Source organism: Lissotriton vulgaris, chromosome 1_1, assembly GCF_964263255.1.
Source record: "Lissotriton vulgaris chromosome 1_1, aLisVul1.2, whole genome shotgun sequence".
Taxonomy (NCBI): Eukaryota; Metazoa; Chordata; class Amphibia; order Caudata; family Salamandridae; genus Lissotriton; species Lissotriton vulgaris.
The window spans coordinates 1,126,618,890-1,126,632,641 of NC_141685.1; the positions used below are offsets into that span (position 1 = coordinate 1,126,618,890).

Below are 13,752 nucleotides of genomic sequence, written 5' to 3' on the forward strand. Positions count from 1 at the left end.
GAATGTAGGGCTGTCTTCGATGTTGTTTATCTCACACTGATGTTGTAATCATTGCTCTATAGTTGTATATCATTGTGACCAATTGAGGAACATGTGTAGTGTGCTTTACTAAAGTACGTAGGGTTGTCCATTGGGACACACAGTAGCTGTCTTTTCTATGGCAAATGTACACCTATCAACATTGAGGTAAAAGTGTGGGTCGTGTGAAGTTTTTAAGATGGTATTTCCATTAAGATTAATAGAAAATTGTTCACAGGTGTAGCATGATGAATTACTTCAAGCCCACACACCCTATGGGATGGTGTCCTAATGATTTGAGGGCGTCATCAGTGATTCTTTTATTTGTTTTTGGGCGATGTCACATTTGGCAATTGTAAGAGCCAAAAAGACTAGATGTTGCTTATGTGTTGCCCCCTATCTCGTCAGTGCTGTGCAGAAGAAAGCGTCTCGGATCTAGTGGGAGTTCCCATGCAAGTACCTCACTAAGGGCCAGATGTAGGTAGCCTAATACCGGTCGGTAACATCCGAAATGACCGAATTTCGGCCGTTACCGACCGGTTTTAGGCTTTTCAGATGTAGGAGGCCAAATTGAAGGATTCGGTAATTTAACGAATCGGTAATTTTAGGAATCAGTAAATTACTGAATCCTTAAGATACTGATTTGGTAATTTACCGAATCCCTAATGTAGGGAGCACTTAAGTGAGTGCATTTCTCATTTAAGGATTCGTTATTTACCACCAACTACAAGTTGGTGGTAAATATCGAAAACCGTTAGAAATGCCATTTTAGGCTTTTTTAACAGTGCCATGTGGCAGACATACTTGCCCTTAGGGCATGTATGTGTGCCACATGTGCACCCATGCACTATTCAGGGGTGCAACAATGTGTCAATGTGACACCCTGACACCCTTGTAAGTCTTCCCTTTATTACCGATTCGGTATTTACCGAATCGGTAATTCCTATTCATTCCTATGGGCCTCAAGGCCCATAGGAATAAATGGGAATTACTGATTCGGTAAATACCGAATCGGTAAATACCAAATATTACTGATTCAGTAATATTTACCGACTCATTAGCTACATCACATTTACCGATTCCTAAAAACCGAATAGGTAAAATTCGGTATTTAGGAATCGGTAATATGCGATTACCTACATCTGGCCCTAAAACAACAAGCCACCCTCCTCCAAAAAGGCTGCAGCACCGAGCAGGTCCAGACTGTATGTAAGAAAGTACCCTCGTCCCTCTCGCATCTCAAACAGGCGGGGGGCTGAATTACACCCATTTTCCAAAGGCGGGCTCGAGTGTAGTACGCTCTGTGTATATGTTTAAATTGAATAAGGTTGTAGCGCGTGGATACCGCAGCACCCCGTGGACTGGCTATAGCTTCAGTCCAATCATCTTCCATCAATTCTGTAATATCCTCCTGCCATGCTCTTCGTTTTATCTAGTGTTGTACGTGTATGCGTCGTCAGTGTTTGGTAAATTTTCCTGATTTTATGGAGCCCCAGATCACCCATCAGTAGTGGACCCTCCAGTGGATGGAATTCTGGTAAAGTTTCCAGGGCGCGAATTTGGGGGCCTAATGCCTGACGCAATTGAAAATATTTATAAAATTGCTTCTTGTGTTGGTGGAATTCACTTTGCAGTTTTTCAAAGGACTTCAGTGTTGTGCCTTGCATCACGTCTCCCAACGTATATATCCCCGCTAGGTCTCAGTGATGAAAATCCTACAGGGTAGACAAGGGGCGTAAGTATGTGCCTTGCCAGAGAGGGTTGTCTGAGTCAAGGTCTCACACCATCCCATCTGTCTCACTTTGTACCGCCAGAGCTGAATTACATTTCTACTTGCGGGGGCAGTGCATTGAGGTTTCTGATTCTTTAATGTTTAAACCTTATATTTTATCTCATTTCAAGACATAACTATAATATATTGCAGTAAATTTCTACATTTTGTTGAGCATGTTCAGTCCGCTCCCCTGCTATGAAAGGCTTTTTTTTTTTGTTTTGAAAAACCTTTATTTTAGCATTCAATAAAAATACAAGCATGGGCCTACAACTGCGGGGGCCGGCCGCTAGATAAATTAAGACCGCTGATATCACAGTACGACACAGCTCATCAGCCGACAACCCAAGAGTCCGGCAGCGATTCAGGATAAAACTTGTATTAGAATGCACAACTGGGTTCCAGGATGAGACAGAGGTTCCATTTTATATTATATAAGAGAGGATCAGGTGCCATACAATCAAACAGAAGAATGCGGGGGACAGGGTAAGAGACAGGATATGCATGTAATAACCGCTATAATGGAGCATTGGCGCCAAAGCATATAAATCAGTACAAACGACAACACAATATACATTCAATGTTGCGCCAGTTCTCAGGACCTGCCCACCCGGGAATCAGGATATCATAAAAGCATAAGCACTAAATACAAGCACACAATAAGAATCCAAATGATTCGTAGCTATACTGATCCTTTAAGGAAAGAGAGAGAAGGAAAAGAAAGGCCATAGAAATAAAAAAAGGCAAAATAAAAAAACCCTTTCCAGCCCCCCACCCTGCACCCCTGCAAATGGCTACAGCCTGACCCCACTAGCAGCGTGCCTGTCGCCCCTAATAACTAAAACCCTAAAGGTAGGAAAAAGAGTGGAGGAGGGCTTATCCATTTGGGCTCCCAGCCCCTTTAGTCCCCCGCCAGAAACAGCCACCCCCTATCACTAAAAGACAAACGTATGACAACACTATAGAAGAAATTAGTGGGTACAGTGATACACCGCCCAGCCTCTTAGATCAAACAGTTGCAGGTCGAACACTTGTAAAAGCCACTCCAACCCTTCCCGTCCTAGTCGATCTTAACCTTGGCCCTTCCGAACAAACACAGGAACCCCCTCCTGCGAGACCCAAAGGCACACAAAGAAGTAATAAAGGAGCAGAGAGTGATCAAGAGTCATCCATGGCGACTCGCAGGCCGCGAGTCCTCAAGAACTTCAGACGCAGAAGAACTCTCCGTCCTAGATGAACAGTCCCAATGTATCCTGCACAGGAGTCGTAGAGTCACCAAGAAAGGAGAAGATGACCACAAAATGAATGGAAAGTCACAAACAAAAGTCTCCGGGAGGGAAACGCCTTTTGATATCTCCAAAGTCGATAGTGGGGGAAGGTTCGGCAATACAACGACATCCTCGGGAACACCGTCTCCCAGGGCACCATCCGATGGTTCCAATACTTGTTTCCTCACGGGTTCTCGCACGGAGTCAAAATGGCAGCGGTTTGAATGGCTGCAGATTCCTGTTCCAACAGTAAGGCTGGGTCCGGTTCCACCAGGAGCATCTCAGATCGGCGCGTGTCCAATTTGCTCAATAAGACATCCACATGTGAGCGAAACGCCCAAATTTCTGCCAGTATTGACCTCAGCGATGGCTCATGCACCGTTCGATCCATATTCTCATGCACGACACCAATCACAATCACCTCCCCGGGTGACCGGTCTTTATTCGCAGCCACGGTCTGCCACGGTCTACCCGGTTAAGGCCGCAGGCCGGAGACCCCGAACCACCGAACCCCGGCGGGCCCAATACCCCACCCGCAGCCAACAGCAAGCAGAATCACTCCTCCATCGATGCTGAGCAATAGAAACGATCGCCGCAAAATTCGGGCTTAAACAAAGCCTCCACTCCGATTGACCGGACCCAGCCTGGGTCTCCCGGCCGATGTTGTTGCACTGCAGCCCGGCTGTGAAAGTACTCGAGGCCCCGGCTTCACCGCTGGAGTAGGCCGCAAAGTTTAACTCGATGGAACTTCGTCAAATAAGCCGATAAAAGTTTCCGGATTTCACCATCGGAGTGCGGAACAGTTCATGAACACAGAGACTAGGCTTAAAATCAGGATAATGTACAGGATATTGTGGCGGGTTACGGAGGTCGGCGGAGCCGGGAGCCTAAGCAGCCATCTTGTTTGCTGACGTAGCTCCTCCTCGGCTATGAAAGGCTTTTGGCAATACGCAGTGGGGTGTAAGCTGCAAGGCCTTTTGTCTGGCCTTTTAAATCACAATCTACTTTCAATCATACCTTAGAAATCCACATGAGGTGCACTAAGCCTTTACTTTGTTTAACATGGAGCTCTACTTGCTCTCCAAACTTCAGTGATTTGTAAATAGTGCATAATGTATCTTTCAACATGCACAATTACATTTGCCTCCAAGGCTTACGCTATTTCTGTGCTATGGACCCACAAATGAACACTCAGTAACTATGCCGTATATGACTATGGTGTAATCAGTAATGTAATTTGAGATGTCATCAGTGATTTTTTAAAAAAAAACATTTTATTAAAGAAAAGCAACACGTAAAACATACAGTGTAGCAATCACGTCAATCAGGGCACAATATGGATCTGGTCAAACTGGCACTGCATATCGCATGTCATCAGTGATTTAACATGTCATGAGTGATGTAATACAAGAAATAAATTACAGTTAGCTCAGTAAACTGTAATGGGTGAAATTCAGTGGGGGGTTTTCGTTTTTTTTAAACAGTAGTTTTTATCTCCTTTCAACACCTAAATATAACGTCACTTTGACCTTTTGTTTTCCTGTGAATTTCTAAGATTTTTTTTGTAATGCAAGCCAAGATCTTATTAGCATACCTAACTATGTCACTTGAACCTTTGCATGTTTTCAGTGATTTTTTTTTCCTGAAAGGGAAGATCTTATTGCCATGCCTAAGCAGGTCACTTTAACTTTCGTTTTTTTCAGTGAAATATATACAAAAAAATTAAGCTGAAATGTAAAGGTACCATGAGGTAAAACATTGTAAAGTAAAGGTAATCATGATGTAACCTATTGAGATGTACGAACATGCAATGAAACAACTGACATTCAGCTGGAGAATTCGACTTTTTGGCTGTGTTACACTGTGTAGACTGCAGAAAACCCTCTGTCCATCTTTTTTGAATAATTATTTTAGGTTTTGTCTATAAATAAAATCAACAGAGGCTAATGAGCTACTTTATTGGGGGTGTCATTGTCGTGCTCTCGCGTCTATGGTGTAAGAGGGACAATTAGTCACGAGGGTGGAGGAGAACACACCCTATTGCTGTGCTTTTTTTTCTTAGCCTTTCAAATACACTGTGCTCAGCCTGTGGAGCAACTCCGCCTTCTTTTGCTGTAAGAGAATGTAGTTGCACCACTGAGCAGTTTATGTCTCCAGACAGGGGCTGCCTTAGGCATGTGCAAGCTGTACACCTGCACAGGGCCACCAAACTCCAGGGACCACCACGGCAATATATATCCTTAATATAATAATCCTCTGAGGATGGATACATATTTGCGTGGTGGCCCCTGGCTCTGTTCCACTTTCAAGCACCCTGACCCCCCCCCCCCTCTTCACTGGCTTCCGCTCTCCGCCCAGACCCTCTCTTTCGGGGCCCCCTACCTACGCTCCCTGCCCAGGGCCGCCATGAGCCTAGAGCCGCTCCTGCTCCAGGAAAAGATGTATGTGTGGGAGTTGTACTGGCAGAAATGCACCGTGAAACAGATACTCTCAGAACTGGTTAACCACTGCTGTTAAGCAAGCCATCATTCTTCCCTGATGAAGATTATGCTCGAGTTGTCCATGATGTCACGCAGAATCCAGAAGATCAAAATACCCCTTGTTGATCCCCATCTGCAGTTTTATGATGTACATGGACTCCCAGTCTCCTGTCAACCAGATCTTCACTTGTACACAGAAGTGTGACAAGGCACCACACAATTAGCACATGGTGAAGTTGTGAAATCTAGCTGCTGGCATTGCAATATTAGTCCAATTCCCAACCAAATTGATGAACACTGGTTGTGACGTCACAGCAGTAACCACAGCTGTAAAAAAAAGTCTGTTTTGCATATTAGCTCCCACTTTAAGCTATAGACAACATTTAGAATTATAGATGGATAACAATGAATAAAGAGAATGGTTTTTGCCAATGGGGTTTTGAGTATCACCAAATAGACAACGAGAGCGAAGCTCAAATTTTCTAATATGTCACTTAGAACCCCAAGGTGTATGTGGGTAAACCTTCAGACACACACACATGCCAGCCTCCTTGCTTCTTACCACCCTTCCCCGCTACCCTGGTCCACAATTTCAATGCTGTGTCTATAAATGAACCAATTCCCATTGATTTACCCCAAAATCCCTTTAATAATTAATTCTGAAAAACTCTATAGAAACAGTAAAATCCTTCCCCATTTTACACAACGTTACTGCCTCAACATGCATTCACCTTCCGCCCGTGCCATGTAAAGCACTATACACTATTTACTGCTATCTGGGCAGTGTCTTGAAGCAAACATTTGTGAATGTGGGCAACATTTATTTTTGATATTCTGATAGATCGACCCTGGTGAGGGGCTTGTCCTGACCCCTCTAGCAGTAGGTTATGCCCAGCCTCCTACCCCCACTGACCTCCATAGAGGCGGGCTATGTGTGAGAGGCACACCCTGGCCCCTCCAGCCCTGAGCGGGAAGTCGTCTGATGCTTCTACAACTAAGGTCCTTGTGAGGGGGCGCGTCATTTCTGATGTCGCACAGCGGGAGGAGCATAGCTTCACTCATCAAGAGCTAAGGTCTCTACTTGAGGCACACCCTGGCTTTTCTAGAAACCACATCTACATGCGCAACACACTCTGTACCCTGTGACAGTAGGCTGTGTGTGAGGGGTACACGCTGACCGCTTAAGTACCATGCTTCAGTTGAGGGGTGCCACTGTTCCCTCTAGCACTGTGTGAGGGGCACATCCTGACCTCTGAGAGTAGGCTCAGTGGCAGAAACTAGCCCTGATTACACCTTCTTCTATATGAAGGGCTCACTCTGCTCCTCAAGCAAGGTCTGTGTGTGCCACCTCATAGCACTGAATACCAGGTAAGGGGGCACAGTGATCTTTAGTGCGGCTGCCCTCGGTGTGTGAGGATCACCCTGAGCCACTCCGCTCCGAGCACTGTGAGGCGCACGCCTTGACGCCAAGCAGTGAGCAAGACACCGGACACCTTTAGCATAAAGAAGCATGAAGGACAGGCCCTAACCATCTTATGTAAGGGACACGGCCTGACCCTTTAGCAATGAGACCTATGTGAGGGACACACCTTGATCCCCCCTATTGCAGTGAGGGACACACCCCTATTCCCGTACCCCCGAGATATAGGTGACGGGGCACAGTGACCACTCTAGCTCTGATGGGGTGGGTGTGAAGGAAACACGACCCATCCACCGCCAAGCTCTAGGAGAGGGTCACTTACGGACGTCTCTAGCATCAAGCCATGTGTGAAGGGCATGTACAATGTCCCTGACCCCCCTTTAGCACCAACAGGCCCTGACCCTCTTGCACTGAGCTCTTACTGATGGGCATCTCGTGTGCCCTCACCCCCTCCCCAACAGCTCGCAAGAAGACAACATTCTGATCGCTGTTAAGAAAGAATAATGCTAAGTGTATTTTATTAAGCATAAACAATAGGTCAGGTGCAAGAGAGCGGTGTGAAAAAAGCCAGCTAGGTTCAAAGTGCTGTCTTCGGCCCACAGGGGCATCAGAACAGGCTGAAAGTTCTGTCGACCTTCGTCATTTGATCCACAAACCTGAAAAAGAAACAAAGTATCAAGGCATGCTATTTAACATCTCTGTGACTCTCATTGTCTGCATCCTCCCATCACCATGTAGCCCTCCCTTCCACAGACCACCCCACAATAAACAACCATAATCACCCCCTGACAAGTCTCTCCTCCAACTGCACATGTGTAAACGTTTTTACGTGATCTTTTGATAACCAGGAACATGAGCGCTGACAGGCCAGGATTTCTGCAGGACGCTGGTCTGTAAGGGCAGGAATCTCTTCCTTGTGGGTTCTCTGTTACAATACATTTCAGAGAGCCAATGTAGTTGGATGGCCTTGTACTAGGATATAGGCGTGAACTGTCCCTCCTCCAGATGGAAGGGTAACAGTTGCTGAGGAAGACCAGGGGCCAGATGTATGATCCATTTTACTGGACCAGTAAAGTACATTTGTCTATGTACAAATCCAATTTTGTGAGTCGCTAACCTATTACCAACTAGCAAAATAGGGTTCACGAGTCGCTATCAGGAAGGGGCATGCCAAGGGTGTCCCCTTCCTCATAGCGAGTCGCAGGGGAATGTACAATTATTTTGCGACTGGTATGCAGTTGCAAAACAATCTGTTTACCACCTACTTCAAGGAAGGGGTCCACAGGAAACCTTTTTCCTTTTGTGAATGGTAGTGATAAGTTTTTTAAGAGCAGTCAGTTTCATTTTAATTAATTAATATTGATGAGGCAGGTCAATTGTCACCCCATTGGCAATCGCTAATGTGTCTGAAACACATTAGTACATTTTATTTTGAGGAGTCTCTAATTGCGTGTCACACAAAATCGAAATTAGAGACTCGCAAAATGAATGTTTGTACACCTGGGGCCTTCCACTATCCCAGGAAAAGGTCTGCACGGTCCAGAAAGCTGCCGCAGAGTTGGGTCTGAGTCCTTCTGGTACACCAGACTGCCTGTGGTGCTCAGTACTTGAACACAAGTTGTTTTAAACAACGTAAACTTATGTTTGGTGCCCAATAACCTGTGAAATGGTAACACAATCACCCCAAAAAAATTTCATCCGAATCCGTCTCAGAAGTACAACTCCTGCAGGGAGACCAGCCCCGGCATACAGGTAAAGGGTGAAGAAGTTGGGGACACTGTGATGTATTCCTATTTGAAAGTTTTATAACCAGGTAGGGCCTCTCGTCAATCCCTATCATATCCTTCTTTTCCTAAGCCCGTCACTCCTGAAGTCATCTAACATGCTACTCATATTCCTTCCGTTGTGGTACCAAACAGCCATCACTTTTAGTAGTGTTAGTCGTGAGCTGGGGCTGCACCCTTGTTGGTCATGGGTGGATTCAGTAGTGTATCTGCCCTCTCTGCCTATATCCACTGCACTCTGTGGATTGGCCCTCTCCTGGGTGGAGTATAGAACACACGTCCCGGTGAGCAAACACTGAAATGTGCTTGCCACTGTTAATTATTGATGACAAAGGACTGGCTGTGGCCTGTACGAGTAGGGCATTAGGCGACACCCTCCTTGGTTTGTGACTTGCACATCTGTTAGCTTCTTTCCATGTTGTCTAGTATCATGTGTTGTGAGCTTGCATGCCTGGCCATGAACTCAGGGTCTGGACTACCACTAACCAAAGATTTGCTCTGGGCTGGCCCTCTAGCGCTCTGGGGTTTATTTAAATACCATTTAGCATGCTTCTGTGTCTCCATACTCTTGGCTCTGGGTTTATTCAAATACCATTTAGCATGCTTCTGTGTCTTCATACTCTTGGCTTTACTCTCTCACCGGTCTTGGATGAAACCTTAGGATCATTCTTCAAGGCTGTCTATATCCATTGGATGCCAGTTGGTCGCTCTCCTGCTGGATGGGCTGCGTAGATCATCTACCTTGGCTGCCTTTTATCTAGTGCATGCTGAGGTTTGTCCCTCTTGTTCTGGGAAAACTATATTTATAATTAGCAAATTCCATCTGAACCCAGTGCATGCCTGGCTTTTGCTCCTCTGTCACTCCGGTGGTGCTGCTTCAAGTAATTGACCATAGCTGCCTAGAAGGAGGCTTGCCTCGGAGTTGCCCTCTGTTGCTTTTTAGATCTTCTACCATAGCGTCCTGTATCCAATGCATGCCCGTGGGTTGCTTCTCTGCCACTCTGGTTGTGGTGCTTCAAATGCTTTACATAGCTGCCTACAACGAGGCATGCCACGGAGTTGCCCTCTGTCGCTCTTTAGATCTTTTAACACGACTCCCTGTATCCACTGCAGGCTTGTGGGTTGCTCCTGCTTTAAATCCCTTACATGTACAAAAGGGGGTGGTGATGGACGGAGCATCTGAATCAATCAAACACCCCCTTTTGTATCGCTTTTGGCGGCCATAAGTGTGGCAGGGTATGCTCAGACGTGAGTCCCTTGCTCACTTTGCCACTGGATTCAAGCAAGCCGGGCTGAAGACGGCTGGAATGCCAGAAACCGGTCCTCGGAAGCTTGTTTCCCGTCCAGGGAAGACATGGCTTGGCAGTTCGGGCTGGACTGTTCCCATGAGGCACAGGGTCAGACTGATTTGCAAATAGCCATGTCTGAACTGGGGTGGCAGAGTGGGCTAAAGAACGGTGATGGATTAAACCCAGATCTTTTGACTGGGTGTGAGTGTTTGATTGATTCAGATGCTCCGTCCATCACCACCCCCTTTTGTATCGCTCAAATCCCTTACATAGCTGCCTAGAACGAGGCTTGCCTCGGAGTTGCCCTCTGTCACTCTTTATACCTTCTAACATGGCTCCCTGTATCCACTGCATGCCTATGGGTTGCTCATCAGTTGCTCCATGTTGGAATCTGTAGACCATTTACCCTGACTGCCTATAATTGGTGTATTCCTGCAAAGTGCTCCTCTACCCAATCGAGAAGTGGAACATATGCCTTCTTAAAGATGGTAGGCCAATCCACAAGAACAGCCATCTCTCCTCTACTTCATTCCACTTCAAGCCTAAGCGCAGCTTCATCATTGCAACAATGCCAGGGATACATTCCATTACTAATTTCAAATTACACCAATATTCTTTCCAGTGGGCCTGGACTCATCCTACACACTGTTGTTTCAACCTGGCACAGTAATAAATTAATGTAAATCTTAAGTGTTCTATTCCCCACTTCTTTTCTTGTTTACACTGTGGCGACAGCAAATGATGTCAAGATAAGAACACCACTCCTAGAAATCACTCACACACCAAAAAGCTTCCCATGCAAGCCATACTACATACCACCACTCTTTCAGCCGAGCACTTCCTGTGCTGTATCATGATATCGGTCTGCTAATGTGCTTCGGTGCATCGTCAGGGCCATGAAACACTGTAAATGCAACTACTTGCTTGGTTCCTATACTGTATCAAACAACGCTCGGTATGCGAACTTGGACCTGCGTTCATTATACTGAGAGATATTGTGCTGACTGCACTGCAGCACTAAAACAATGCTGCCGTAGTAGGTGGCGAAATGCCTGTGTGGAGTAGGGGCGGTTGGGTTCACCCCCTGTTAAAATAAACAAAAGTCTGTCACAGTGGGGAAAACACTGGCTTCCAGAAAGTGCCCGTGTTTGTCCTATGGACAAATGTCCGCAAATCATTCTGCTTGGTGGAATGGATAAAGCGTTTTGAACACTTAGGTGCACTAATGAATTCTACACTCCAGTGTAGTTTTCTTCAAGAAATGGAGTCCCCCTTGTCAGCAGCAAGCCTCTCTTCCTGGGGTGTCTAGTATTGCTGCCTCTGCGGGCCTCCCTGATGTGTCACAGTGCGTTCCTAGTGGGGTTGATGCGGTCTTTGGTTGAGTTGTAGTTTGGTTGTTAACCTTTGCCTCTAGAGTGTGACTCTCATGCCTAAAGGTGCCGCTATGTTTTAGGTCGAGCCTGGGCAGCGCATGCGCTGCTCTGCGAGGCATGCTGTATTCAATTATGGACTTGAAGTTCCACCCACTCTCCGCCCATATTTTTCATTGACTTGTGTCATTGTCCTTTGTAAATGCTGGTTTCCGATTCCTTAATACGCTTGTCTGTCCCTCTTTAGTACCACCTTGTCTTCATTTGTAACCTCCCTAGGGACTGGCCCTTTTACTTCTGTTGTTACACAATATGTCTTATTTAGTCTGTAACCACTCTTTTCTTTAAAGAGTTTCTCCTACTTCTGGCATGACATGCTTTCCTGCAACATTCAGCATGCCATGCATGCTTTCACTTTCCAAGCAGCCCTGGACAATGGCGGCCGCTTCTTTGTCATGAAATAGGTCTCGCATTTACAAGAATTTGAGCTATTGGCATTGTAAATGACAATGCCTTTTATTTTTGTGGTAATTATCGAAACAGATAAATAAAAGGCATTGTCATTTACAATGCCAATAGCTTAAACTCTCACAAATGAGAGACCTATGCATTGCCATTACTTGTTTGAGGTTTGCATTCAGGCTTTTGCAGAAAAAGGGACCAAACATTTCAGGTGCCCCAGCTGATGCAAAAGTGTTTGCATATATACAAGTTACTGGAGTCTCACCACAGGTTTCAGGCTCAGCGCCATCATATTACGTCACGCAGTGGCTTGTATTACTTACAACCATTTTTGATTTTTTTTTCGCCGCCCTGAGTCCTCTCTTTTCCAACCACATCTCTCCTAGCATTTCCTGCACTAATTTTAGAGTCTGCTCCCCTTGTACTAGGCATATTAAAATTGATAACAACTTTTGACTGGGGATGACTGCGGGCTATTATTGAAAAATGCATGACATAAAGCTTCCCCTTGAGGGGTCTACCAATTCTAATAGAATATCAATGAGACACCTTGGCCGAGTCCTGGTAGAGAAGAATAGTGATCAGTTACCTCACATTGCAACCTAGCCTGGGGATAATAGGGTTGCTTTCTCATCTTTCTCCTTTTTTTTTTGTGTTCAAAGATTTTTATTAGGAGCTACAAAGAGATACATCAGTACAAGAATAATCAATTTCAATAAAATTAAGTACAGTGCAGTAAGAAAATCATAAGATTAGGAAATATAAAATTTGGTACTAGCAAAACAAATCGAGTCCAGTAAAACAAACAAGGTTCCACATATAATGTCCAGCAGGCAGATAGAGGAGAGTTGCGTCCAAGGTTACATGACGGCTTGTATAACATGACCTGGAGAGAAATTGGCACCACCACACAAGAGCAGAAGCATCATGAGTTATACATTTGCGTAAACCAAACCTATAATACATATAAAAGATGGAAATATCAAACTGTGACGGTGAGTGTACATAGCTTAGAATACCAGCCGTACAGGGGCAAGGGCAGTGAACCCTACGGTATGAAACGCTCTGAGTGCCAAGTAACCAAATTTCAAGGAGGTTTGTATGAGTCAAAGTGATCGTCTAGTGAGGACCAAATTTTCCTGAGTGGCGGTCTCCATGGGGTAGAAGTTAAGGATATGTTGTCAGCACCTCTTAACTGAAAGACCCAGTTCAACCAGTGGGCAAAAGAGGCTTTGTTCGTGCTTTTCCAGTTATTAAGTATGATTTTAACCCCAGCCGTCAGCAACAGGTCCAGTAGGGCTTTGTCATCATCATTGAGTGTGACGGCTTTGGCAAAACCTAGAACAAGCGTTGAAAATTCTCTTGGTAGGGTGATATGGAGGAGTTTATTTATAAAACCAAATATTCTGTCCCAATAGGGGGTAACACAGGGGCATTTGAAGATTAGGTGTTCCAGATCTCCTCCTTCACCTGTACAATTCCAACACTTGTCCTCGGACTTGATTTTATGCAGAAACAACCTCCTAGGTTTCTCCTTTTTACCATATATTTAGCACACTGGAAATTTTGAGCTGGGCTATATCTTTCCACGGCATCTGGGTGGTAGGTTAAGAAGATGCTTCTCCTTCATATTACCTCTATGGACCTTCAGGTCTCCCCGAAAATAATTTTTTTACTTCAAATTAAACACTATTCCAATAAATCCTGACATATCAGAAATCGTGGGCCTTTGAAAGCTACCTAGAGATTTCAAATGAAGTTTGGATATCCCCCCTAAGACACAATTGATACCAATGGGTATTTGGATTAGCATTTTGATGATCAATAAAGGTAGAAGAATCACAAGGACACCAGTGGAACACAACTCTGCTCAACAGAACAAGGGAATGC

At 45.2% G+C, this 13,752-nt stretch overlaps 1 protein-coding gene across 1 annotated transcript in view; it reads right to left on the reverse strand.

The window, feature by feature from the left end:
- Positions 1 to 7,447: 7,447 nt before the first annotated feature.
- SPMIP11 (sperm microtubule inner protein 11) overlaps positions 7,448 to 13,752 on the reverse strand; it is a 60,905-nt gene continuing 54,600 nt past the window's right edge. The window contains exon 4 of the mRNA XM_086936482.1: positions 7,448 to 7,613. Within this exon, the coding sequence (XP_086792608.1) occupies positions 7,565 to 7,613 (49 nt within the window). The 3' untranslated portion in view covers positions 7,448 to 7,564. The remainder of the gene's footprint in view (positions 7,614 to 13,752) is intronic.